Source organism: Jaculus jaculus, chromosome 14 (assembly GCF_020740685.1).
Source record: "Jaculus jaculus isolate mJacJac1 chromosome 14, mJacJac1.mat.Y.cur, whole genome shotgun sequence".
NCBI classification, from domain to species: domain Eukaryota; kingdom Metazoa; phylum Chordata; class Mammalia; order Rodentia; family Dipodidae; genus Jaculus; species Jaculus jaculus.
The window spans coordinates 16,427,217-16,453,570 of record NC_059115.1 but is presented as its reverse complement, the minus strand read 5'-3'; the positions used below and the strand labels follow the sequence as shown (position 1 = coordinate 16,453,570).

The 26,354-nt window shown below is 52.0% G+C and overlaps 2 protein-coding genes across 4 annotated transcripts in view; both read left to right on the top strand.

Annotated features, from left to right (window-relative positions):
* The first annotated feature begins 1,444 nt into the window (after positions 1–1,444).
* On the top strand, positions 1,445–10,379 carry Myadm (myeloid associated differentiation marker). 3 transcript variants are annotated; one of them, XM_045133229.1, is made up of 3 exons: positions 1,445–1,500; positions 4,831–4,923; positions 8,557–10,379. In XM_045133229.1, exon 3 carries the CDS (start codon positions 8,562–8,564, stop codon positions 9,516–9,518), a length of 957 nt encoding a protein of 318 aa, XP_044989164.1. In that variant the 5' UTR covers positions 1,445–1,500; positions 4,831–4,923; positions 8,557–8,561; the 3' UTR covers positions 9,519–10,379. The 3 variants fall into 3 exon arrangements, with proteins under 3 accessions (XP_044989164.1, XP_004671633.2, XP_044989165.1); XM_004671576.2 differs by lacking the exon at positions 1,445–1,500 and adding an exon at positions 2,644–2,807; XM_045133230.1 differs by lacking the exon at positions 1,445–1,500 and adding an exon at positions 4,095–4,113.
* Positions 10,380–15,721: 5,342 nt separating this feature from the next.
* Prkcg (protein kinase C gamma) overlaps positions 15,722–26,354 on the top strand; it is a 29,732-nt gene continuing 19,099 nt past the window's right edge. Inside the window, exons 1-6 of the mRNA XM_004671573.2 lie at positions 15,722–16,126; positions 16,470–16,501; positions 17,453–17,535; positions 22,825–22,936; positions 23,057–23,188; positions 24,140–24,296. Coding sequence (XP_004671630.1) covers positions 15,957–16,126; positions 16,470–16,501; positions 17,453–17,535; positions 22,825–22,936; positions 23,057–23,188; positions 24,140–24,296 — 686 coding nt within the window. The 5' untranslated portion in view covers positions 15,722–15,956. The remainder of the gene's footprint in view (positions 16,127–16,469; positions 16,502–17,452; positions 17,536–22,824; positions 22,937–23,056; positions 23,189–24,139; positions 24,297–26,354) is intronic.

The window sequence follows — 26,354 nt, the reverse complement described above, 5'->3', positions numbered from 1 at the left end:
ATCACCCCTTGGCCAGCATAAGGCAGACAATAGGAAGAGGAGAGTGTGCCAAACACTAGCAAGGGGGAGCTGGCTATATTTAACAACCATAAACCCGCTCCCAACAATCCACTGCCTCCAGGAGGTGTTAATTCCCAAATCTCCATCGGCTGGGAACCTAGCGTTCAGAACTGTTAAGTTTATGGGGGGCGGGCACCCGAATCAAACTTCCACAGACCCCTTCCATCATGGGTTGGGCAATGTTTTTCTTTCCTGAAATAAGTAACTTTGGACTTGTTATTTGCTTTCCTCGCCCTCTGCACTTCTGCCAAAAACAGCCTGTGTGAGCAATGAATGGCCCTATTCATCACAGTGTTAAACAACACTATTGCTTCTGATAGAGGAACTCTGTATTCTGAAGTCGTTGTGTGTGTTTGGATGGGGGCTTTCCATGTACCCCGCCCCCAGAGCCCAGAGCTCCTAGCCTCTTAGAGACACAGCCTGTTGGAAACGAGGGGACAGGACCAGGTTGGGGACGACATCATTGGGATTGGAGCATGCTCTACAAGATAGGTAAACAGCGGATCAGCAGCAGACCTCAGATTACACAGACCTGGGAACCCATGGGTGACATTGCCCAAGGTCACACCCAGTGATTCACTCTTCAAATGTTTGCAAATTGGGCTGGGGATGGAGCCTTAGTGGTACAGTGCTTTTCTAGCTTGTTGGGGGTGGGGGGCTCAATTCCCAGCAAAACACACACACACACACACACACACACACACGCACACGCACACGCGCGCGCACACACACACACAAAGACATGCGCGCGCGCGCCACATGTTTTCATCTGCTTACCTGAACCCTGCCATTGAGGGATATTAGTATATAAGGGGGGAGGGGCACTTCCACCACAGGACAAAACAGTACATTGTGTAATCCAAGACCCTTGGTGGATCGCTTGGAGAGCCTCCATCATGTGGGCAGGCAGAAACGGTGACCGATTTGGGGAGGGGAAGAATATTGCTATGCTTGGGGCTAAGGAGGCCTGTGAATAGAACTGGGCCACAGGACCACACTCTTTTTAGGAAAGACCAGCTGCCTGGGAACCCTGGAAACCCATCCCCTATAAGGGGCACAAGGTGGCATAGGGTCTGTTTCCTTCTGTCTTTGCAGGGGAGCAAAAGTGAGCATACAGCTTTACTCCCCGCCCCACACCTTGGTCCCCACCCCCACGCCTGCAAAACACGGAACGCCCAGGTCCCCCTTCCAGCTCCTCCCTCCTCCGTAGGGCACGTCGTTGGCAGTGCAGAACTCCCAGACCCCTTCGGACCCCTCCCTTCGCGGCGCGCCGGTCTTCCTCCACGGGGCTCGGCCTCACCGCCTCCGGTGTCCTCCGCCTGGAAGGGGCCCAGCAGCAGCAGCCGGGAAGCGTCGCGCGGCATCCTGCATCCGCGGCCGCCGCCAGGCCCCGCCCTGCCGCAGCCGAGCTGGGCCGCGCCCCGGGCCCCGTAGAACTCGGTGAGTGAGCGGGGCCAGCTGGAGGGAGCGAGCCCGGCGCCCCGGGTCTCCGCCCTGCCCCTCCCCTGGGGCCCCGCGTCGCGACCTTCGGCTCCCTTTTCCTTTTAGGTCCTGGGCTGCAAGGACGTCCCTAAAAAACGTACCAGGGCAGTAAGGCCGCTCCTTACAACGACCCTTGCAGTCCCTTCCGTCTTCTGGGACCCCCGGCCCTTCGGATTCCTGTCATATTACCGAACCGGGAATCCACAGCCCCCAGCCCCAGTTCCATCCATATTAAGATTCCAAGTCCCTCCCTCTGTCTTGAAGCCAGGAATGTAGGCCAAAAATATCTCTTCCTTCCAGACCCAGGAGGCTCGGCTTGCAACCACCCACATCTGGTCTGGAAAGCCAGGCTGAGCTCTGGTCGCGCTTTTTGAGTCAGGAATCTAGACCCTCCCTTAATTTCCCTGGAGTTTTGCTACCATCGCCCCTCTTGAATGTAATATTCGAGACCCGAGTCTAGCCCAGCAGTTCTCACCCCGCGGATCCCATAAAGACTTTCGAATACAGGGATCTAGCCTTTGCTCGTCTTTCTTTCTTTCTTTTTTCTTTTTTTTTTTTTTGGTGGTGGGGGGAACCTCACGAAATCAGGTATGCTAGCCTAAAAAGCTCAAAGCCCAGAGATCGGCACTCTAAACTCTGACCTTTTTCAAGGAGACAGAGACCTTACCCCATGTTATTTAAACAGAGAGGGTTCCCCAATCCGCAGTGGCCCCAATGTCTGCGATTACATCTGTCCGGGCTGAGTGGGGGACCAGACCAGAGTCGGCCAGGAGGGCAGGGAGAGGGAGAATGGAGCGAGATGAGAAGGCGTGGGGACCCAAGCTGGGGGGCTGTGTCCCAAACAAATCGTAAACATGGAGGTTTCTATAGCAACGGCCTTCTTCGGCCTACCCTGGAGACTTCTCTAGGACTGTGTCGGGGAGGGCAGCCCCAGAAGCCCCCACTCTGCCAGCTGTTGTGTCTTCCTGTTTTGTCACCATGGCAACGGTGACCTCATCCCTCCATCCCCTCCCATCACTGCTAAGGCGGGAGATTGGAGACTGGGATTCTGGGGGAGGGCGTGTTCCGTCCTCGGGGCAGGCTGGGGATAGCCCAGACCAGGGGAAGTCCCTTTTCGTGGCCCCAGCCCTCGAGAGGGCCCCCATCCCCGCCCCGCCTTCAGCCCGCCCGCGCGAGATCCCTAGACAGCCAGCTCCACCCAGCCCCAGACCCTCCATTCTGCAGCTGTCTCCCTCGCTTCAAAACTGCAGACGCCACGGGCAGAGGTGAGGCTACAGGGGTTCCCAAGAAGGGCGAAAGCAGCGGTCCAACAATCTTGGGTCTAGGCGTGGGCATAGATTCGGATGCCCTGGGTCTCTAGAAAGGTTGGGCTCTTAAGCACGTGGACTCATCCTTGAGAGAGAAGGGACTGGCTCTGGCTCGATCTGTTGAAGGCTGGGTCTGGGCAAGAAGTCTACGGTCTGGACTGTTGGGTCTGAGGGACTGTTGGATTCTAGGGAGGAAAGTTACGTCCCCAAGTCTGAGAGAGGAGGGAGAAGGGAGAAGGGATCGGTTCTGAGGTAGTGGGGAACTGAGGATGGGCTCAGCAGTTAAAGGCACCTGCTTGAATTGGGTCTGAGGAAGGAGGGACTAGGCGATTAGTGAAGGAGGGCTGGCGGGGGGTGGGGTGTCTGGCATTCCTGAGTGAGTGAGACTGAGACAAGACTCCTGGCGTCTGAGGACCTGGAGAGATGGAATCTTGGATCCTGGTCTAAGGAGATATGGACCTGCCCAGTGCTGGGATGAAACTGAAGGGAGCTGGACCTGGTGCGCCAAGGTCGGGAGGGGTGGAATTTGAGGTTGGTGGGAGTCCTGCTTTTGACCACCCCCCCCCTCCATCCAGGGGCCCAGAGGGAATCGCAACTTTGTTATTATTATTATTTTGTAAGGGTCTCGCTCTAACTCACTGTGTAGTCTCAGTGGCCTCGAACTCACAGCGACCCTCCTACCTCTGCCTCCTGAGTGCTGGGATCAAAAGGCAGAGAATTGCAATTTTGGACTCCCTTTAAGATTGAGGTTGACATCCTGCCCCAGGGCGCTTGAGTTTGTAGCTGGTGCTGGGAAGCTCACAGCCTTCGGGAATGGGGAGTGGCAGGGCTTCGTGGGCTCACGGCTGCCACTGAGTCTGAAGTGATGGTGGCGTGTGCAGTGAAGCGGTGGAGGGAGGCGAGGGTGCTGGGTGTGGCCCCCAGAGCTGGAGCTCCGGGAGGAAGCCCTAGGGGCGTTTCCTCTCCCCGCTCGGGTCTGCGGCGGTGCATTCCTGAGCTCTGACCTCAGGCGGCGCTGGAGGCCCTCTAGGCGCGAACTGACGTCTCCCAGGGGTCTGCCTCTTGTGGCCCGGTGGCACCAGGGCGTGCGTCTTCCTGCTAAGGGGATCCCTGGAGCTGGAAGTGTCTCTTTATTGGGGGACCTGCATTTAGAGAGGTGTGGCTGCTAAGCCCTGGGCTGGATTCCAACTGGATTAGAGGTTTCCAGCCTGGAGCCACGGGAGGCCTGTGTGACCCACGCACTTCTCTGGGAGACTCTCTCATGGTGCCAGCCGACTGCTTTTGCTTTGTCCAGGGCCTTGCCTCCTTATTGGAGGGTTTATTGGGGGGTCTCAGGGTGGCCTCGAACTCACCTCTGCCTCGCGAGTGCTGGGATTGAAAGGCGGGCACCACCACACCCGGCCTGCACCCCATTCTTACCCGGACCCAGAACTCTTTTAAGGAAGCAGAAATTCGAGCTTCCCGCCTCCTGCTAGGGGTCTGCCCCACCCCGAGTCCTGCGCGGGGAACGACCGGAGCGGTACCCGCCGCCTGCCAGGCCTGGGCTGGGGGGGCGGGGGTCTCGGCCCCGCCTCCTAGTCCCGGCCACATTTCTGATGGCTGCTCGGACTTGAAGTCCTTATAAGGCGTGGAGATGCCGGGCTGGGCAGGGCCTCCCGCCCCCTCGGCCGCCTCCCCGGGGACGTCGAGCCGCTGGCCCGGCCACCCCACGGCCTCCCCGGGCTAGGGCAAGGTTAAGATGACTCCCGCCCCCCCTGGCCGGCGGGGCGCGCCCGCTGCCCGCTCGCGTCCACTCCGCCCACACCGAGCTGGCTAGTGGAGGAAGGCGCGGGGCGGCGCCTCCCTGGGTCAGCGCCCGAGCCTCCCCGCCGCGCCGCCTGGGCTGGGTCCCCGCGCGAGGACACACCCCCGCGGCGGAGTCCAAGGCCCCCGCGGGAGGGCGGTCCGAGCTGGCCGCTGAATGCCTCCCTCTGCCCCGCAGGTGTGATCTGACCGGTCCTTTCCAGGTGTGAGGACTCGATCCGCCGCCGCAGCCGGATCTCTTTTTCCTTCTGATCCTCAGCCAAGACCGCTGGTGAGTCCCGGGGGCCTAGATTCCTGGGTCTTAGGGAGGGCGGTTGGAGTCAGCACCCCTGGGTCTGAGGGAGGAGGCGTGGGACCTAGTCTCCTGGGTTCCAGGGAGAAAGAGACAGGTCCTGAGAGAGGTGGGATCTGGAACTTGGGTTTCCAGAAACAGGCTCCAAGATAGACAGCCATGTGCAGAGGCAGCGATGTCCCAAAGGTGGCTCCTGTGTCCTTTAGGAGCTGTTCTGAGACAGCGAGCGAACTTTCCATTGTCTTGTGTGTCTGGCTGTTGTTGTATGACTTTTCCTCAAGGCAGTTGTAAATTCTTTTCACCCCAGATAGGGTACTGGCCAAAGAAATGGTTCCATTCAGGTGTAGGTTGATAGACCACTGAGTTTACTAGGGTTACTTAAGGGAAGGGGGTATGGGTGTCTCAGAAACAGCTGTACTACTACTGAGAAGCCCACCCCAGCACAGCTGCATTCCTTGAGTTGCCCACCTAACTTGGTGGGAGCTCTGTGGAAGACCCTCTCTCCCTTGCTTACAGCTTATGTCACCTGGGGGAGGGGCTCATAAGTTTTGTCTCTTAGGTTTCTGAGCTTTTTTTTTTTTTTTTTTTTGGTTTTTCGAGGTAGGGTCTCACTCTAGCTCAGGCTGACTGGACTGGAATTCACTATGTAGTCTCAGGGTGGCCTCGAACTCATGGTGATCCACCTCTGCCTCCAGAGTGCTGGGATTAAAGGCATGTGCTACCACGCCTGGCTTGACTTCTGAGCCTTTTAATCTTCCATAGTTTCCTGAGTTTGTGAGCCTCCCTGTCCTCTCCAGGGAAAATTTTCCTTTCATTATTTGAGAGAGATAGAATGGGAATGTCAGGGTGTCCAGCTGCTGCAAACAAACTCCAGGCACATGTGCCACCTTGTGCATCATCTGGCTTATGTGGGGATCCTGGGGAATTGAACCTGGATACTTTGGCTTTGCTGGCACATGCCTTAATCGCTAAGCCATCTCTCCAATGCAGAAAAAATATTTTATTTAGGAGGAAATAGTGACAGAAATGGCAGTGAGAAGGAGGAAGTTTTATTTCCCTGCCTGGGAACTACCTGGATATTGTTAGGGGGTGTCAGCTGAGAGATGATATTTTGAAGACTGAGGAAGGGTCTGGCATCTTATCCCAATTTTCAAAATTAATTTATTTGCACATGCATGTGCACATGTTTGCAGGTGTGCACCAGGGTCTCTTGCCAGTGGAAACAAATGCCTGCTGGACTTTATGTGGGTGGCTGGAAAATTGAACCCCCAACCCTTTAACTACTGAGCTAGTTCTCAAAAACAGTTTATCATTTTCTGGGGGAATAGGCAGTGGCTGAGATTGAACTCAGGACCTTGTGCATGCTAGGCAAGTGCTTAACCACTGACCCGTATCTCCAATCCTGCTGCCAATATTGAGTCTTTAGGATAAGGGGGTGGAAGTTGTAGAATTTAGAAATGGAAAAAATTTCTGGGTTACACAGTACACCAGAGGCTAGGGCCAGTTCCAAGGCTGCATGGCTGACCTTGAAATGAGATTTTGTTAGTCTAGAGGCTGGGATACTCAATGGTGGGAATGGAGGGGGCTGAGTATGCCAGAACTTGAGAGATCTGCTGGCTAGGTCTTTGGAGGAGTGGTAGACTTTGTGCAGGGGTGTTATGTAGTGGATGGAAAGATCTAGAATGTTAGGGTAAAAAAAGTTTTTATGGGCTGGAGAGATGGCTTAGCGGTTAAGTGCTTGCCTGTGAAGCCTAAGGACCCTGGTTCGAGGCTTGATTCCCCAGGACCCACGTAAGCCAGATGCACAAGGGGCACATGCGTCTGGAGTTCGTTTGCAGTGGCTGGAAGCCCTGGTGCACCCATTTTCTCTCTCTCTCTCCCTCTCTCTCTCCGCCTCTTTCTCTCTGTCACTCTCAAATAAATAAATAAATAAATAATGAACAAAAAAATTAAAAACAAAAAAAAAAAGCTTTTACCTCAAGCCTGGAATGTGGACAAGTTGAGGCCTGGCTGTCTTAAGTTGCTTTCAGAAGAAAGAAGGAAGTTTAATCCAAGGGCCTAGGGTGCAGAACCCGTGGTCACCAAACAGGAAGTGTCAGGGAGGCTGGCGCTTAAACCACAACATGCTTTTTTTTTTTTTTTATTTAAGGCAAGCCCAACAGACTGGCCTATTTTTTTTTTTTTTTTTTTAATGAGAAGGAGAGAGAGACACAGAGAGAGAGATGCATGAACCACTACCTTGTGCATCTGGCTTACGTGGATGGTGGGGAATAGAACCTAGGTCCTTTGGCTTTGTAGGCAAGCACCTTAACCACTAAGCCATCTCTCCAGCCCCATAAACTGCAGTCTTAAATGGGTATGTTGGGCAGGGGAGTAGGTTCAGAGGTAAAAGCATGAGGATCTGAGTTTAATACTCCAGTATCCACATGAAAAATGCCACAAAAGCTGGGCATTGCCACCTATGCCTTTGACCCCAACACTAAGGGTGGTAGAGGCAGGAGGATCAATGGGGCTCCCTGGTTAGCCAGTTTAATCAAAAAACAGGGGTGTAAGTTGGAGATATGGCTTAGTGGTTAAGGCACTTGCCTTCAAAGCTTAGGAACTCAAGTTCCAATCTCCAGGTCTTATGTAAGCCGGCCACACAGTGATGCAATGTTGAACATGTGCACGGGGGCAAACATGTCTGGAGTTGGTTTGTTGTGGTTAAAGGCCCTAGTGTGCCCACTCTCTCTCTCAAAAACAAGCAGGTTGAGGAAGCTGGGCCTGGTGGTGCGCACCTTTAATCCCAGCATTTGGGAGGCAGAGGTAGGAGGATTGCCATCAGTTTGAGGCCAGCCTGAGACTTCATAGTAAATTCCAGGTCAGCCTGGGACAGAGGGAGACCCAACCTTGTATGACCAAAAAAAAAAAAAAAATGTTGGTGGGGGCTTCAGGCTCAGTGAAAGACCCAGTGAAACGAGGCAGAGAAGGGATAGAGGACACTCAGCCTCTTCCTCTGGCCTCTGCACGTGTGTACACATGGTGGGAACATCTGTGCACAAATGTACACATGCCAGGAAAAAAAAAAAAAAAAAGCAAAAGAAAAGAAAGGATGGGCTGTGTGCCCCTGGAGAAGGAGGATTAAAAGGACAGCTTTGGGGCTGGAGAGATGGCTTAGTGGTTAAGGTACTATCCTTCAAAGCCTAAGGATACAAGTTTGATTCTCCAGGTCTCACATAAGCCAGATGCACATGATGGCATATGTATCTGGAGTTCATTTGCAGTGGCTAGAGGCCCTGGTGTGCCCATTCTGTCTCTGCCTCTATCTCTTATAAATAAATAAATAAAAACAAATCTTGGAAGAAATGAAAAAGGGCAGCTTTGAGTATCTGGAGTGGAGAGAAGGAGAAAGAGTCCCCCAGAGTTCGAGCTCCTGGTGGGCCTGGATAAAGCCAATATCAGCCTAGAACCTGGATGACCCGGGACCGTCTCTGTTTGCAGACTGAAAGCAGCCTATCTTGGGAACACGCTCTTCAGAGTCTAAATTTGTTCCAGAAGAGGTGTGGGCTGGGTGCCTGGCTTCCTGGGTCCATCGGAGAACTTAACTGAGATACTCTCTCTTGCTTTTCCCAGCCACCATGCCGGTATCGGTGACCCGCACAACCATAACGACCACGACGACGTCGTCGTCCTCCACCATCGTGGGGTCCCCTAGGGCGCTCACACAGCCCCTGGGCCTCCTCCGGCTGCTGCAGCTGATCTCCACCTGTGTGGCTTTCTCGCTGGTGGCCAGCGTGGGTGCCTGGACGGGGCCCATGGGTAACTGGTCCATGTTCACCTGGTGCTTCTGCTTTGCAGTGACTTTCATCATCCTCATCGTGGAGTTAGGCGGGCTCCAGGCCCGCTTCCCCCTGTCTTGGCGTAACTTCCCCATCACCTACGCCTGCTACGCCGCTCTCTTCTGCCTGTCGGCCTCCATCATCTACCCCACCACCTACGTGCAGTTCATGTCCCACGGACGGTCCCGGGACCACGCCATCGCCGCCACCACCTTCTCGTGCATCGCGTGTCTGGCTTACGCCACCGAAGTGGCCTGGACCCGGGCGAGGCCTGGCGAGATCACTGGCTACATGGCCACCGTGCCGGGACTGCTCAAGGTGTTTGAGACCTTCGTCGCTTGCGTCATCTTCGCCTTCATCAGCGACCCGCACATCTACCAGCGCGAGCCGGCCCTGGAGTGGTGCGTGGCGGTGTACGCCATCTGCTTCATCCTGGCCGCGGTGGCCATCCTGCTGAACTTGGGGGATTGTACCAACATGCTCCCCATCCCCTTCCCCAGCTTCCTGTCGGGTCTGGCCTTCCTGTCTGTCCTCATGTACGCCACTGCCATTGTCCTCTGGCCCCTGTACCAGTTCGACGAGAGGTATGGTGGCCTTTCCCGGAGGTCGAGGGATGTGGGCTGCACGTACAGACACCCCCACTCCGTGTGCGGCTGGGACCGCCGGCTGGCCGTGTCCATCCTGACCGGGGTCAACCTGCTGGCCTATGTGTTTGACCTGGTGTACTCTGCCCGGCTGGTGTTCGTCAAGGTCTAAGACTCACAGAGGGGGGCTCCCGTGTCCCCGCTTCTAACCTCTTCATTCTTCTGGAAGTTCTGGTACTGAATCCTCTTTTCCCTGACTTCCTCTTCCCCTTTGTATTTTCTTCCTGTTCATTCGCTGTTACCTTTCCCTGTCTTCCCTTTCCTCTTCCTCTTATGGGTGCTTCTCCACACTCCTCTACTTAGTCTTTTCATTTCCCCGATCTCTGTTCTGGTTTTCCAACCAGTTTTGGCATCTGCCTGTTTTCTGACCACATCTGCCTGTTCCCCCTGCCCCTTTTGGGAGCCCTCAAGACTTCTTGCTCTGTCTTTCCCCCCCACCCCACCTCCAAAGGTGCTGGCCCCACACATCCCACACCCCTTTGCAGTTCTTCATGATGCCCTGGGCCTTCCAAGGGGCCTCATTGCCAAAGCATGCCTGCCTGCCTTAGCTGTGCCTTAGTATGTGTGTGTGTATATGTGTGTGTGTTAGGGGGAGTGGGCCGTTAGAGATAGGGTCCTTTCTATGGAGGAGGAGTACACAGTACACCCCCCCCCTTTAAGTTAAAAATATCTGGAGGTAATAATTCCTAGTGGGCCAGAGGCTGTAAGTACAGACCCTGGATCCCTGTGCCCTGCCTAGCACGCAGCTTTGCCTGAGATTGGCGCCATGATTTTTTGCCATAATACAAAGGAAAAACAAAACAAAACAAAACACTGCCTAGAGGTTATCCTAAGTGAAGGAACCAAAGGAAAGATAGATACCTTTTCTTTTATTCTTTCATTCTTTCTCTGCTAGCCAGAAAAAAGTGGGGGAGGGGGGACAAAACACGTGGACTTGAAGCTGGGTGTGGTGGTGGCGCACACCTTTAATCCCAGCATTCGGGAGGCAGAGGTAGGAGGATCGCTGTGAGTTCCAGGCCACCCTGAGACTACATAGTGAATTCCAGGTCAGCCTGGGCTCCAGTGAGACTCTACCTTGAAAAAAACAAGAAACAAACAAGCAAACAACAAAAAAAAAAAAACCTCACATGAGCTTGAAGACAACTCTGAAGTATTTTGAGGGTAATAAAGGTGTCCCTCTTGTCTCAGTGTTAAAAATAACATGGACTGCTTTAACAGGGTTGAGAAGAAAATGGCTCTGCTGGTCGCAAAGGTAGTATTAGCTTTCCCACTATTCTTTTTTTCTTGGGTATGAAGGCAACAATTACTAAATAGCCCTATTCTCTATTCTTCTTCTTTTTTTTTTTTTTTTTGGCAGGGGTGGGGAGATTTGTTGAGACTGTGCCTCATTGTAGCCCAGGCTACATGTAGCTGAGGATGGCCTTGAACTAATCCTCCTACCTCCACCTTGCAAGTGCTAGGATTACAGGTGTGTGTGTGTGCGCACCACCACATCTGGTATAGTAACCCTATTCTTCAAGATGGAAGCTTCTTAGGGGTTCTTTCTTGGCTGGGTGGGTGTGAGGCGGGAGGGGACAGGGAATGCTGCCGCATAGCCGTGGGAGTGGCCCTGCTTGAGTGTGCTGTACACGCGCATGTGTCTCTGCTCGTTGCTTGCTGCTGCTTCCTGCTTCTCTGGGACTCACATGCATACCATGATATATATAAATGTATAAATATATATATATATATTATTTTTTTTTTAATTCTTTGGAGCTTTGGATGCCTATGGCTCCTGCTGTCAGTCTTAGAAGCATTTCCCCTCCCCCCGCCCCATCCATAATGTTCTTTTTTTAAAATCTCAGTATAAAGATAACAGGACTTAAGCTTGCTTTATCACTGGGGGAGGGATCCAGGGACAGGGTGACGCACATACTCAGTGTGGCTTTAGGAGGGGGCTGGGATCAAGACAACCACCTTGGGTTCATCACAGGACAGCACTGTCTGGGGCTTCTAAATTACTCAGGATTGCTGTGTGGGGAAGAAATGCACAAGGTTCCTCCCTTAATGGACTACTCCCCTGAACACCTCAGAAATACAGTATACTTCGACTGAGGATGTAACTCAGTGGTAGAGCATGCACTAGGTCCTGGGCTCAATCATTGGCACCACAAGGAAAAACAAAAACGCTTTCACAATTCAGAAATAGAATGTCCCGATTTGGATACATCATCAGGTTTTCTCCCGACTCTATTTGCTCTTCCCACCCCCCAACAAAACCTCTGTTCTTTTTTGGGGGGCCGGGGTTTGAGGTTAAGTCTCACTCTAGCCCAGGCTGACCTGGAACTCTAGTTTTTAGTGTTGTAGTCAGGTTTGCATTGCATAGCGACCAAGAGCAGCTTGTGAAGAAAAAGGATTTAGTTTGGCTTACAGACTTGATGGGGAAGTTCCATGATGGCAGGGGAAAATGATGGCATGAGTAGAGGGTGGTCATCACCTCCTGGCCAGCATCAGATTCAGATGGTATAACACCCACAAGCCTGCCCCCAACAATACACTGCCTCCAGGAGGCTTCAATTCCCAAATTGCCACCAGCTGAGGACCTAGCATTCAGAACACATAAGTTTATGGGGGACACCTGAATCAAACCACCACATTCTGCCCCTGGCCCCCATAAGTTGATAACTAGTCATCATGTAAAATGCAATGCATTCAGTCCAACTTTAAAATTCCCCATAGTTTTTACTAATCCCAGTGATGTTCAAACATCCCCATAGTCCAGGGTCTTTCAACTGAGCTACAATACCAAAACAAAAACCCAAAATGCCACAGAATAAACATTCACTGCAAAAGATGGCACTGGGCATAACGAAATATCCAAACAAGCTGAGTGTGGTGATGCATGCCTTTTAATCCAGCACTCTGGAGGCAGAGGCAGGAGGATCACTGAGTTTGAGACCACCTTGAGACTACATAGTGAATTCCAGATCAACCTGCGCTAGAGTGAGACCCTATTTCCCGGGGGGGGGGTGAGGGGAGGGGGGAGGTCTTCAAACAATACAAGATTTAAATAGGGGAAACATCAAACTACCTCTAAGTCCAACAACTCTAACCAATGATGAGTCTCGAAGTCAATTTTAACCAGTTCCAGGCTGGTCTTGAACTCACAGGGATCCTCCCACCTCTGCTTCCCAAATGCTGGGATTATGCCACCACACCTGGCAACATTGTTTTAAATATCATTTATATCTGTCTCCTTCTCAGGTTCCTGGGCCGGCTCTATTTTGAGTCATTACCTCCTGATCATCCTGGGTTCAGTATACTTGGCACTGAGAGGTTTTTGTTTAATACTGTTTATTTTTTTGTTTTTTGTTTTTTTTTTTGAGGTAGGGTCTTGCGCTAGTCCAGGCTGACCTGGAATTCACTATGTAGTCTCAGGGTGGCCTCGAACTCATGGTGAACCTCCTACCTCTACCTCCAAGTGCTGGAATTAAAGGTGTATACCACCACATTCAGCTTCAATAATGCTGTTTATTTATTTTTTATTACTTTTTGGGGTTGCGAGGTGGGGTTTCACTCTAACTCAGGCTATTTTATTTTATTTTAATATTTTTATTTATTTGAGAGAAGCAGAGGGGAGAGAGACACAAGAGAATGGGCAGGTCAGGGCCTCCAGCCACTACAAATGAACTCCAGACGCATGTGCAACCTTGTGCATCTGCCTTATGTGGGGTCCTGGGGAATCGAACCTAGGTCCTTTGGCTATGCAGGCAAGTTCCTTAATGGCTAAGCCATCTCCCCAGCCAAATGCTGTTTATTTTTTGAGGTAGGCTCTCACTCAGGCTTGTCTTTAGCTCACAGTAATCCTATCTCTACCACCCCTATGCTGGGATTAGTGGAATTCACCACCACACACTGCTAATACTTTTTTTTTTTTAAATATCATAAAAAATAACCATTTATTTGAGAGAAAGGAACATAGGGACAGAGAATGGGCATGCCAGGACCTCTTACCACTGGCAAACAAACTAGACGCAAGTGCCAACTTGTACATCTGGCTTATGTGAGTACTTGGGAATTAACCTGGGTCTTTAGGCTTGGCAGGCAAGCACCTTTAACTGCTAAGCCATCTCTCCAGCCCCAAGTATTGTTTTTTGAGATGGGGTCTCATGTAGTCCAGGCCGGCCTTGAATTTTTAAATTTACTGTGTAGCTGAAGATGATATCTAACTCCTGATCTTCCTGCCTGCACCTCCTAAGTGCTGGTATTACAAGCTTGTGTCACTACGTGGGATTTTTATGTCACTGGGGATCAAACCGAGGGTTTCCTGTGAGCTAGACAAGCACTCTGAATTGAGCTATATTCTCAGCCTCCCCTGAAGGATTTTTCCCCCAACCTGCCTTCCTTGTGGAAATCCGCCCTAGTAAATTTTAAAGTACAAAGATAGTTTCTCCAAAAATCATACACACCCCCATTTTGCAACTGCACCCACAAAAGCAACCTGGAAAACTGCGAAGTTAGGAAGGACCCAGGGGACTCCACGTTGTTACGGAGGAGTGTTTTGAAAAACTGACTTGGGAGCCTGGCGTGGCACGCTCGGGAGGCAGAGGTAGGAGGATCGCTGTGAGTTTGAGGCCACCCTGAGACTACATAGTGAATTCCAGGTCAGCCCGGGCTAGAGTGAGACCCTACCTCGAAAAACAAAACAAAACAAAATAAAAAAAACTGACTTGGATTCTCCCACCTCCCCTTCGGCTTCCGGAATTCCGACCCAGCACGTGTCTTTAGTTCCATCTGATGCAGTCCGGACGCCCGCGCGCCCGTAGCGCCCTGCCCACCGCGGAGCACACCGGGAAGAGCGGTTCTCCTGCTGCGTCCCTAGAATGGCCGGCGCTCGGACTGGGACTACAAGTTCCGGCATGCACTGCGCTCCGCAGCCCTCCCCAACCCCTGCGGGCTCCAGGTTGTAGGTGGTGTTGAACGGCTGCTTCCCTGCCTGGACCATTCCTGGTGCAGGAGCTGGGGAAAGCCTCAGTGTGACCCGAGAGAGGGGGGCGCAACGGAGGGAAACCCGAAGGGTGCATAGAGTTGTCAAGGAGATACGGAGCGGGGAAGACACCTAGAGAAGTGTTTAGGGGGGGGGCCGGGGGTGAGATTCCCCCCAGAGATGGAGACTGCCAGGGATACTTGGAGAGGGGAGACACCCCCAGAGATAGAGGGAAACGGATGGTGGGAGATTCCGAGGGACAAGGCATGAGGGGACCAGAAAGACTAAGAAAAGGGACAGGCAGAAAGAGACAGGCAAATATTCAGAGAGGAGAGAGAGCACCCCCTGGCGACAGAGGCCAAGGAACAGGAATACAGAAACTGGCGAAAGCCCGCTGCCAATTGCCCCCCCCCCCCCAAGTAGGGAGCTTAGCTCAGGCTGACTTGGAATTCATTATGTAGTCTCAGGGTGGCCTCAAACTCATGGCGATCCTCCTACCTCTGCCTCCCCAATTCTGGGATTAAAGGCGTGCTCCACCACCCGAGAATGTAGTTTTGAAAAGACTAAAACAGACAGAGGCAGAGAGATGGAGATAAGAACAGTTTTGTCGTTGTTTTGCTTTTGGAGGTAGGGTCTCGCTCTAGCCCAGGCTGACCTGGATGGAATTCACTATGTAGTCTCAGGGTGGCGATCCTCCTACCTCTGCCTCGCGAGTGCTGGGAATGAAGGCGTGAAGCACCACACCCTGCTAGGAACAGTTCTTAAACTAGCGATGGGGGTTGGGAAGAGGGAGAGAGATGTCGATTTTCAAGAAAAAGGGGAAACATCAAAAGAAAGACACGCCCATAGGAAGACATGGCAATAAAAATTTAGGCGCCCAGAGAGCAATGGTCATAGCATTGTGGGGAGATAGATGACAGACGGACGGACGGATGGATGGATGGAAGATGCATTCACAGATAACGTGCATGGATGGATGGCACTGAACAGAAAGTTTCTTGATAAAAGATGCTAGGATGGAGACGTGTAGATCCGAGAGGAGATTCAAGGGCCAAACAGGACCCCACCCAGGCGACTGACTGGGGGAGGAAGACGGGGGTGGAGCAGGATGACAGATTGGAGGGGTGGGAGGGACAAGACTCAGAGGATGTCCCTTGCTTGCAGCCAACCTCCGGAATGGGTGTGTGCACGTGGAGAGGAGGGAGGGGTATCAGTCCCGTGTTCGAGGGGGGGGTGGGGGTGATGGAAGGGAGCGCCTTTAAGCCGAAACCCCGCCCCCTCGGTCGTCATGGCAACGCCTCCCCCCACCCCTGGCTCCCACATTTCAGCAGGTGCTGGAGCCGGAGCTCCCGTCGCCGCCGCCCGTGCCTCCGGCTCCTCGGAGCCCCAGCCTTCCGCTCTGCCCCCACCCGCCCGCTTTCCCCCCGGAGAAGCCGGCGTCGGGTGCCGCTCCCTGCCCCACGCTGCGCACCTTTAGGTGCCTCTCCCCTCTCCTCCTCACCTCGGAGTCTCCCGAGTCCCTTCTCCCATCCACCTGTTTCCTCCAGAAGGCAGGATCCTGGTGCCTGCTACGTTCCTGGGGCCATGGCAGGTCTGGGCCCCGGCGGAGGAGATTCAGAGGGGGGACCTCGACCCCTGTTTTGTAGAAAGGGGGCTCTGAGGCAGAAGGTGGTCCACGAAGTCAAGAGCCACAAGTTCACCGCTCGCTTCTTCAAGCAGCCAACCTTCTGCAGTCACTGTACCGACTTTATCTGGTGAGGGAAGGGGGCTGGGAAGGGTCCTGAGGAGAATGGGGGTGCAGAGTCAGGTCACACCCTGGCCCCAAGGAATGAGTAGAGGGGAACTACAGCTCCTCTCGGGGGGGTTTCTAGAATGGTAGAGGGCTGGGAGTCTGGACTCCTGGGTCTGAGGGAGGAGGGGCTGGGAGCTGGACTCTAGGGTCCTAGGGAGGAGAGGCTGGGGCCCCACTTTCTGTGTTCTAGGAGGCTGCCATGAGTCAGACACTTGGGTGAGGGTGGGAAGCCGCAGACCACCTGTGTTTCTCAAAGGTGGGAGGGCCCAGGTACCCCTCTGACCTCAGATCCTTGCCTCTTCCAGGGGCATTGGGAAACAGGGCCTGCAATGTCAAGGTAAGAGCTGGGAACTGGACTCCTGGGACCCCCCCCCCCCTCCGAGGGTGCAGGCTGGGGCCTCACAGCTGAGGCTGCTGACACACGTGTCCTCGGGTCCCCAGAGAGGCGCGGGGGAGCCCGGGGCGGGGGGTGTGGCAGAGAGACAGCCTGTGGTGGGGAGGAAGCTCTTGATGGCAGGGCCACCGCGGAGGTGGCGCTGGGGGCCCCTCCCTCGGCCAGCTCCAGGTGGGGACAGATATTTGGAGAATCTGTTTCTATGGGAACAGGGAGATTTTGGAAAAGGGGAGCTGAAGGGGGAAGGGGCTGGAGATGCAAAGTCGAAGCCCCCCCCTCAGGGCTGCTGTTGCCATGACAACACCATCCATCCTAGGCAGGGGCAGGCCGGGTGGGGTCACTAATGGGCGGGTGGGGGCCGAGAGAGAGGGGGGCGAGTCCTACAACACCAGCTGCCACTCTGCTAAGAACAGAGTGACTCAGGGTGGGGGGCGGGCCGGAGCAGCGCCCCCAGACTCACTTCTGCCCAACTTGCTGGTCTCAGTTGTGTCTGAGGATTTCTGTTTTCTCTCTTCAGAGCCCGTCTCTTCACTCCTTCTTACTTCCTTACCTCTGTGGGCCAGGGTCTTGTTTTGTGCAAGGGATACTATTTTCTTTCTCCCTGCCTGTCTGGATTCTGTGGGCTGTGTGTATGCATCCTGGGGCTCCGTGTCACTGCGTGGTGGGCTGTGTCTTTCTTGACATCCATGCCTTCCTTGCGTTTCTGCATCTGCGCTGTTTCTAGCTTCTGTTTGCTAGCCTCTCTGATTTCCTCTCTTGTTGGACTCTGTCTGTGGGGATCCCCTCTCTCTGTGCCTGGCTGGGATTTCTGTCTCCAGTTTTGTGTTTGTCAGGGTCTGTCTGGATTCACCCTGGCCACTCCCTGCCTCCCATCTCTGTGATTCTCACCTTCAGTGTGCAGCTTTGTGGTTCACCGGCGATGCCACGAATTCGTGACCTTCGAGTGTCCAGGAGCTGGGAAGGGCCCCCAGACGGATGTGAGTGCCCGGACACCTGGTTCTGCCTCCTCAGGCCACGTCCCCGCCCTCACCCCCTCGGCGTCCGTCCCAATTTCTCTTGCTATTTTTAAGGCTGGGAGGGGAGGGGGGCTGGAGAGATACAGGGAGCTAGTTTGGCCCAGATTCCTTGCCCTTGGCCTGGAAAGGGGGTAACATGAGGGGGCCTGGGGGAGGCTGGAGACACAGGTGGGGGCAGAGAGGCGGCAGGGTTGTGGGGACCAAAGATCAGCGCTGCCAGGGTCTAGGCTGCCATCCAGAGGAGAAGACGTTTAAGAAAACGGGGACCTGAGCAACACACGGAGAAATAGCAAGAGAGAGACAGATCAATGACAGGTGCAAAGGAAGAGACAGATCCAGGCAGAGACACAGGCGCATAAGCATAAGCATAAGCAGAGAGAAAAATGGAGCGGAGAAGTGAGAGTGGAAGAGAGGAGCCTGGAAGCAGGAAGAGAGAGAGAGGAACGCAGATACCTGTGAAAGGGACCAACCTAGGAAATGGTGGAGCTGGAGAATATGTAGGGACAGCGAGACCATGTACTGCACAGACCCCCTTTGCAGTCACACACACACACACACACACACTCAGATTCACAGCCTCCATGCCCCTGCCTCTGAGTGACTGCAGCTGACAAGTACAGCCGGTCCCTTTCTCATCGAGCCTCAGACTCCTCCCCTGTGAAATGGGGCTGTAACCAGCAGAGCCATCCACAGTGATGGAAATGATTTCCACGGTCACTGTCCAGTGGTGACCACTGACTACATGAAGCTGGAGAGAACACATGCAGGTCTTCATCAAGCGAGGAACGGAAGTCTAAGCTCCACTTTGTCCAAATTGATTTCAGTGTAAACATCCAGTGTGTTTAGTGGCTAGGGAGTGGGCTAGCACAAATCTAGGAGATTGGGGCTTATGTTGACAGTTAATAAAGTCAGGTAGGCTGTATCTCTAAGAGTTCAACGCGACACACGAAACAACTTTAGGATTCATCAATTAAAAACATGGGAGCTATGGACTGGAGAGGTGATGGCTCCGCAGTTTAGGCACTAGCCTGCAAAGCCTAAGGTCCAGGGTTCGATTCCCCAGTACTTACATAAAGCCATACATAGAGTGGCATATGCATCTGGAATTTGTTTGCAGTGGCTAGGGGCCCTGGCATGCCCCTTCTCTCTCTCCCTATCTGTGCTTACAAATAATTTTGTTTTTGAGGTAGGATTTCACTCTAGCCCAGACTGACCTGGAATTCACTATAGAGTCTCAGGGTGGCCTTGAACTCATGGTGATCCTCCTACCTCTGCATCCCAAGTGCTGGGATTAAAGGTGTGCGCCACCACGCCTGGCTAATTTTCTTTTCTTTTTTTTTTTTAAAGAGGGGAGCTGCACTCAGGAGGCTGAGGCAGGATGATCATAAATTCTAGGCTAGTCTGGGCTACCCTATCTCAAGGAAAAGGCAGTGGAGAGAGATGCTTTTTGGAGGGAGGGTCTCGCTATAGCCCAGGCTGTTCTGGAATTCACTATGTACCCTGGGGGTGGTCTTGAACTCACAGCCCCCCTCCTCCTACCTCTGCCTTCAGGATGCTGGGATTAAAGGTGTGCACCACCATGCCTGTGTTTTCAAGCCAGAGTCTCATTTTACTATTTTCAGAGCTTGCAGCGCTTTTTTGATTCTGGGGTCTTTGCTCCCCTGCTGGGCTGGGGTTTTATTTATTTGAGAGAGAGAAAGGCAGATAGAGTAGAGAGAGAGAGAGAGAGAGAGAGAATGGGCACACCAGGCCCTTTAGCCACTGTGATGAATGAACTCCAGACACTTGTGCCACCTTGTGGTATTGAGGAATCAAACCAGGGTTCTTAGGCTTTGCAGGGAAGCACCTTAACCTCTGAGCAATCTTTCCAGGCCCCCTTTCTCCTTGGTATTAGGGACTTTCACTTTGGAAAGAGTAACAGCTTCTGTCTGTAAATAGCTTACATGTCGGGTGCTCTGCTGAGAGTCAGGGAAAGAGCCTCTCCCCCCATACTGGAGATTGACAGGGCCTTGTACGAGGCTAGGCAAGCCTCGACCGCTGAGCTATACCCCTAATCTCAGGTAGATCTCTAAAGGCACAGACCGTTGAACAAGATATGTCTACCCCTGACGCCTTCCCCAAACCAAACACATTACATACATACACACATACATTTATATTTGAGAGCAACTGCTGAGAGGCACAGGAGGGGTGGGGGAAGCCCTCATCTCCTTCATGGTCTACCCAAGTGCGGGCAGTTAAGACTTTCCCTGACCAACCACTGAACTGCAGACTGAGTAACAGGAGTGAGCACATCCCACGGTTTATTTTCAAAATAGAAACCCCACTAAAATAAATGAGAGCCAAAGACTATCCTAAAATTTCTCCCTTTATCTAAGTTCTTTCAGTGCTTTCTTAGGGGACAGTATTGGCTTTGGGATGCAGCTTGGTTGTTGCACAAAGGCCCTGAGTTCCATCCCCAGTGCTACATAAAACCAAGCCTGGTGGTACGCACCTGCAATCCCTGTGCTCAGGAAGTGGAATTAAAAACAGGTACAAGGTCATCCTCAGCTACACAGTGAGTTTGAGGTCAGCCCACCTCAGGAAGAAAGAAAAAAAAAGAATGAATGAACGAATGAAAGGAAGGAAGGAAGGAAAGTAAAAAGGAAAGAACTACATGAATTTTTAAAAATATTTTTATTGTTTTAAATTTTTATTAGCATTTTCCATGATTATAAAAAAATATCCCATGTTAATTCCCTCCCCCCACTTTCTCCTTTGAAATTCCATTCTCCATCATATCCCCTCCCCATCACAATCATCGTACCTACATATATACAATATCAACCTATTAAGTACCCTCCTCCCTTCCTTTCTCTTTCCTTTATGTCTCCTTTTTAACTTACTGGCCTCTGCTACTAAGTATTTTCATTCTCACACAGCATGAATTTATTTATTTACTTGAGAGAGACAGACAGACAGACAGAGGGAGAGAGAATGGGCATGCCAGGGCCTCTAGCTGCTGCAAACAAACTCCAGATACATGTGCCACCTTGTGCATCTAGTTTATGTGGGTCCTGGGTAATTGAATCTGGGTCTTTTGGCTTTGCAAACAAGCACCTTAACTGCTAAGCCATTTCTCCAGCCCTACAAATTTCTTAATAACCACACATTACCCTGAGAGTGAGGAGAGGGAGGTCCTTTCCTGGTATCCTAAATTCAAGCACAATTGGACCCTGGAAATTTAGAATTGTTTCAAGGTACAGATTGTTTATTTTTATTTGACAGGGGAGGACGCTGCGGCTCAAAACTGGGAATGAATTTTCTCGGAATTGCACAGCTGGGAGGTGGCCTAGCTGTTATTTAAACACAACACTATTCAGAGCAGGCTATAAAATCTTTCATGATAACCACAGCTGTAATAACTGCAGACACAGTCACAGTAGCGAGCTCATCTCACATGCGGAGTCCTGCTGGGAGTCCTGGGTGTCTACTGTCCCGTCTCACACAGGGCTCAGAGAAGATACTGCAGTGGCTGCCACTGAATACCCTGACATTCAGTAGGGCCACAGGTCTTCACAGAACAACTGGGCGGGGGTGGGGGGGGGTGGAATAGGGGCAGGAGGGATGTGAGAAGTTCTCCTTCATTTTCTACCAAAATGTGCCTTGCTAGTAAGATCTTCCCTGACCACTGAAGTTCAGATTTCAAGTTTCAAACAAGTTCAACAACAATAACTGCTATTTCTTTTCCTCCTCTTCTTTTTCCTCATCTCCTCTTCTTCTTTCTTCTCCTTCTCCTCCTTTCCCTCCGTTCCTTCTCACATCCTGTCCTTTCACAGTACTGAGAATGAGTCCACAGCCTCATGTGTGGTAGACAAGCACTTTACCACCGACTTACACTCCCAGCTCCTTAATTTTTTTTTTTTTTTTTTCCGAGGTAGGGTCTGTCTGTAGTCCATGCTGACCTGGAATTCACTATGTAGTCTCAGGGTGGCCTTGAACTCACAGCAATCCTCCTACCTATGCCTCCCAAGTTCTGGGATTAAAGGCGTGCGACATCCTGCCCAGCCCTTTTTTGAAAATTTGACACAGGGTCTCACTAAGTTACCAAGGCTGACCTTGAATTTACTAGCAGCTCCGGGTGGCCTTGAACTGTCAATCCTCCTGACTCAGCATCCAGGGTAGCTGGGATTATAGGTGTGTGCCACCAGGTCCATTTTAATCTCCAACTTCTGGTGGTTCCTATCCCTGCTCCATTTTCCTCCTGAGCACCTGAAACCATTCCTCATACCTTTATTTGTTTTTCAAGGGTCTCACTCTAGCTCAGGCTGACCTGGAACTTACTACATTGTCCCAGGCTGGCCTTCAACTCATAGCAATCCTCCTGCTCTGCCTCTGGAGTGCTGGGATTAAAGGTGTGTGCCACCCCGACAGGCTTCATATATGTAGTTTTTAGGCGCCACATTTTTATTTACTGTGTTTGTAGATTCTGCCTACCTGCATTATAAAACACCACATGATAAGCTCCTGATTGCATTAAGTTCTGGGTCCCAGCACTAAAAAAAAAAAATTTTTTTTTGGCCTGACACAAGTGGATGTCCATCTAATACCCCTAGAATTAAATGAGTGAGATGGAGTACCAGACAGACTGAGAGAGCAAGGTTTAAGGAAGAAGAGTTCAAACGTCTCTCGGGCTGGTGATAAAACTCAAGAGTAATTGCGTAGCATGCACGAAGTCCTGGGTTCAGTCCCCAGTACCGCATTAACCATACCTGTAATCCCAGTCTTGGGATATGGAGGCAGGGGAATCAGAAATTAAAGGACAAAGACGGGCGTGGTGGAGCCTGCCTTTAATCCCAGCACTTGGGAGGCAGAAGTTGGAAGGATCATAATGAGTTTGCGGCCACCCTGGGACAGAGTGAATTCCAGGTCAGCCCGAGCTAGAGCGAGACCCTACCTCGAAAAACAAACGAACGAAAGAAATCCAAGGTCATACTTGGCTACAGGGAGTTCAAGGCCAGCCTGGGATACAGGAGACCCTGCATTTAAAAACAACAACAACAACAAAAAAAAAAGCTGGGCGTGGTGGCGCAGGCCTTTAATCCCAGCCCTCGGGAGGCAGAGGTAGCAGGATTGCTGTGAGTTAATTCCAGATCAACCTGGGCTAGAGCGAGATTCTTCCTCGAAGAACAAACAAAAAATCCCTTCTCGGGGTTTTGGGACCCTCCCCCACCTCTGACACCCCCCCTGAGTGGCTCTCCTCTCCCCTAGGACCCCCGCAACAAACACAAGTTCCGCCTGCACAGCTACAGCAGCCCCACGTTCTGCGACCACTGCGGCTCGCTTCTCTACGGGCTGGTGCACCAGGGCATGAAGTGCTCCTGTGAGTACGCTTTGGGGGAGCCTTGGACCGCAGAGCAAGGTCTGGGGCTCCGCGGAACGCAGCGTGCGCTTGAGGGGACCGTGCTTGGAAGCGCTATATCTGCCGGTTTTGTCCCGCCAGGCTGCGAGATGAACGTGCACCGACGCTGTGTTCGCAGCGTGCCCTCGCTGTGCGGCGTGGACCACACGGAGCGCCGCGGGCGCCTGCAGCTGGAGATCCGGGCTCCCACCGCCGACGAGATTCACATCACCGGTGAGGCCACTGCCCCGGCCACGCCCCCGCCTGGACCGGGGTCGGCCGGGCGGAGCCCACCCAGGGGGTCCACACTCCTCCCTCTGCAAGTGCCACCCACACTTCTGGGCTCCACCTAGCCACGCCCCTTATGGTCCAAGCCGGGCCTCTAGCATTGGCTTTCCCCGACCTGGCGTCTTGCAGCCCAGCTTGGTCTCCCATCTCATGTAACTGAGGCTGGTTTTGAACTCCTGATCCTCTTCCTTCAACTTCCAGAGCGCTGGTATTAACAGGAGTGATCCACCACTCCTGGCCTTCTAGGGCTACTTAATGGCCGCTAATGGTGTCAGGACGCTTGAGAAGGGAGGGTCAGGTGAGATAGGACCTGTTTTCGTGAGGGATTAGGTTTAGGAAGCAGTAACAAGGTTCAGAAAGGAGCTTTAGGTCTGCTGGGCACTGGTTGGGGAAAAGGACCTTATGCCCTCCCTGTCTTCTGGTGCTGGAGAGGTAAGCGACTACAAGAAAGGAAAGCAAGCTTGAGTTCTTTTTCTTTCTTTCCTTTTTTTTTTTTTTTTTTTTTTTGAGGTAGGGTCTCCATCTAGCCCAGGCTGCCCTGGAATTCACTATGTAGTCTCAGGGTGGCCTCGAACTCACAGTGATCCTCCTCCCAAGTGCTGGGATTAAAGGCTAGTGCCACCATGCCTGTATTTTTAAAATATATTTTATTTATTTAAGAGAGGGGAAGAGAGAATGGGCTCGCCAGGGCCTACTAGCCAGTGCAGATGAATTCCGGACATATGTGCCACCTGAGGCTTTGTGTGGGTCCTGGGGAATTGAACCTGGGTCCTTTGGCTTTGCTGGCAAGTGCCTTTACCTCTAAAGCTTGAATTCTTGATGGCTGACCAGAGAAGGGCTGGGGGCCTCTTCTTGGGTCTCTGATTCAAGTGATCCTCCCTCGCTTTCCCCCTTCAGTTGGTGAGGCCAGGAATCTCATTCCTATGGACCCCAATGGTCTGTCTGATCCCTACGTGAAACTGAAGCTCATCCCAGACCCTCGGAACCTGACGAAACAGAAGACTCGGACGGTGAAAGCCACGCTCAACCCCGTGTGGAACGAGACCTTTGTGTTGTGAGCTCTCGTGTTGTGATGACTGCCAGAGAAGGATGCGAGGGTCCTCACGGCCCACACAATCCCACAGAGAAGCTGGGGAAGGGGGTGTTAGATTAGAGGGAAGTCCCAGAGGCAGAAGAAGGTGGGAGAAAAGAATGGAGTGATTGAGGGAAAGAGTGGACTGACTGAGGGGAGGGAAGCTGAGAGACAAACGTATGTCTTTGATCTTGCTCTGTGCCCTCCATGTCAGAGTGAGCGGTAGATCGAGGAGAGGCAGACAGCAAGTAAGGCAGGCTCTCAAAAAGCAGCCAGGGTTAGACTGTAGCTCAGTTGATAGGCTTCTTGCTCAGTAGACATTAGACCTTGGGTTTGATTCCCCAACACTGCATAATCGAGGCTTAGTGGCACAAGCTGTAATCTCAGCACCTAGGAAGGAGGTGGAGGACATGAGGATCAGGACTTCAAGACCCCTTTTGGCTACATAACAAGTTTAAGATCAGCCTGGAGTGCATGAAGCCCTGTCTCAAAAGAAGAAGAAGAAGAAAGGAAAAAAAGAAAAGAAGACAGATGTGGTGACACACACCTTTAATCCTAGCACTCCAGAGGTAGGAGGATCACTGTGAGTTTGAGGCCAGCCTGCGAATACATAGTGAATTCCAGGTCAGTCTGGGGGAGAGGGGGACTATGCCTCAGAAAAAAAGAAAGTCAAAGTCAAGTGTCCACACCCATAACCCTAGTACTTGGGGAGGCAGAAGCAGGGGATTGCCAAAAGCAGGTTCAGAGGACAGGCAGATGGATGCAGCGAGCTGGTCTGAACAGGAGAAGAGAGCTAGAGAGAAAAAGAGAACCAGAGGAAGAAGAAAGAGTCCAGAAGAGAAAAAAGAGGAAAGCTTTAGAAGAAAGGCAGAAGAGACAGAATGACAGAGACAATGACACAGGAGAACAGAGTAGCACGAGATGGGGCAAGGCGCTGACTGCGGGACTCCTAACAACTAGAGGTTGAGACATGAAGGACTGTGAGTTTGAGGCCATCCTGGGCTAAATAGACCCTGTCTCTAATTATTTTCTTTGTTTATTTATTTATTTATTTTAAAAAAATTTTTGTTTCATTTTTATTTGTTTATTTGAGTGCTACAGAGAGAGAAAGAGAGAGGGGGGGGAGGGAGGGAGAATGGGTACACCAGGCTTCCAGCCTCTGCTAACGAACTCCAGACGCGTGCGCCCCCTTGTGCATCTGGCTAACGTGCGTCTTGGGGAATCGAGCCTCGAACCGGGGTCCTTAGGCTTCACAGGCAAGCGCTTAACTGTTAGGCCATCTCTCCAGCCTCAACCCCTGTCTCTAAAAACTAAAAGAGAGGCTGGAGAGATGGCTAAGTGGGTAAAGTGCTTGCCTAGCAAGCATGAGAATCTAAGTTCGATCCCTAGCATCCAAATGATAATACCAAGTGAGGTGGGGTGGATCTCAGCACTGGCCAAGAGCTTAACTGGTGAGCTCCAGGCCAATAACAGACCCTGTCTCAAGAAGTAGTTGATGGGGCTGGAGAGTTGGCTCAGCAGTTAAAGGCACTTTCTTGCAAAGTCTGACAGCCCAGATTCAATTCCCCAGTACCCATGTAAAGCCAGATGAACCCAGGTCTTTAGGCTTTGCAGATAAGTGTCTTAATAGCTGAGCCACCTCCAGCCCTACAAATATTTTATTTAAAAATAGGTGGATAGGGGCTAGAGAGATGGCTTAGTGTTTAAGGCATTTGCCTACAAAGTTTAAGAACCCAGGTTTGATTCCTTAGTACCCACATAAGCCAGATGCACATGTTGTTGCATGCATCTGGAGTTCATTTGCTGTGGCTAGAGGCCCTGTTTTGCCCATTCTCTCTCTCTCTTTCTTTCTTTCTCTCTCAAGTAAATAAATAAAAGTAAATTATTTTTCAATGGTTTTTATTTTTACTTTTTTTTTTTTTTTTTGGTTTTTCCAGGTAGGGTCTCACTCTGGCTCAGGCTGACCTGGAATTCACTATGTAGTCTCAGGGTGGCCTCGAACTCTCGGAGATCCTCCTACCTCTGCCTCCCGAGTGCTGG

Excerpts from the sequence above, each read along its gene's own strand:
- Myadm (XM_045133229.1), top strand. The coding sequence starts at position 8,562 with ATGCCGGTATCGGTGACCCGCACAACCATAACGACCACGACGACGTCG.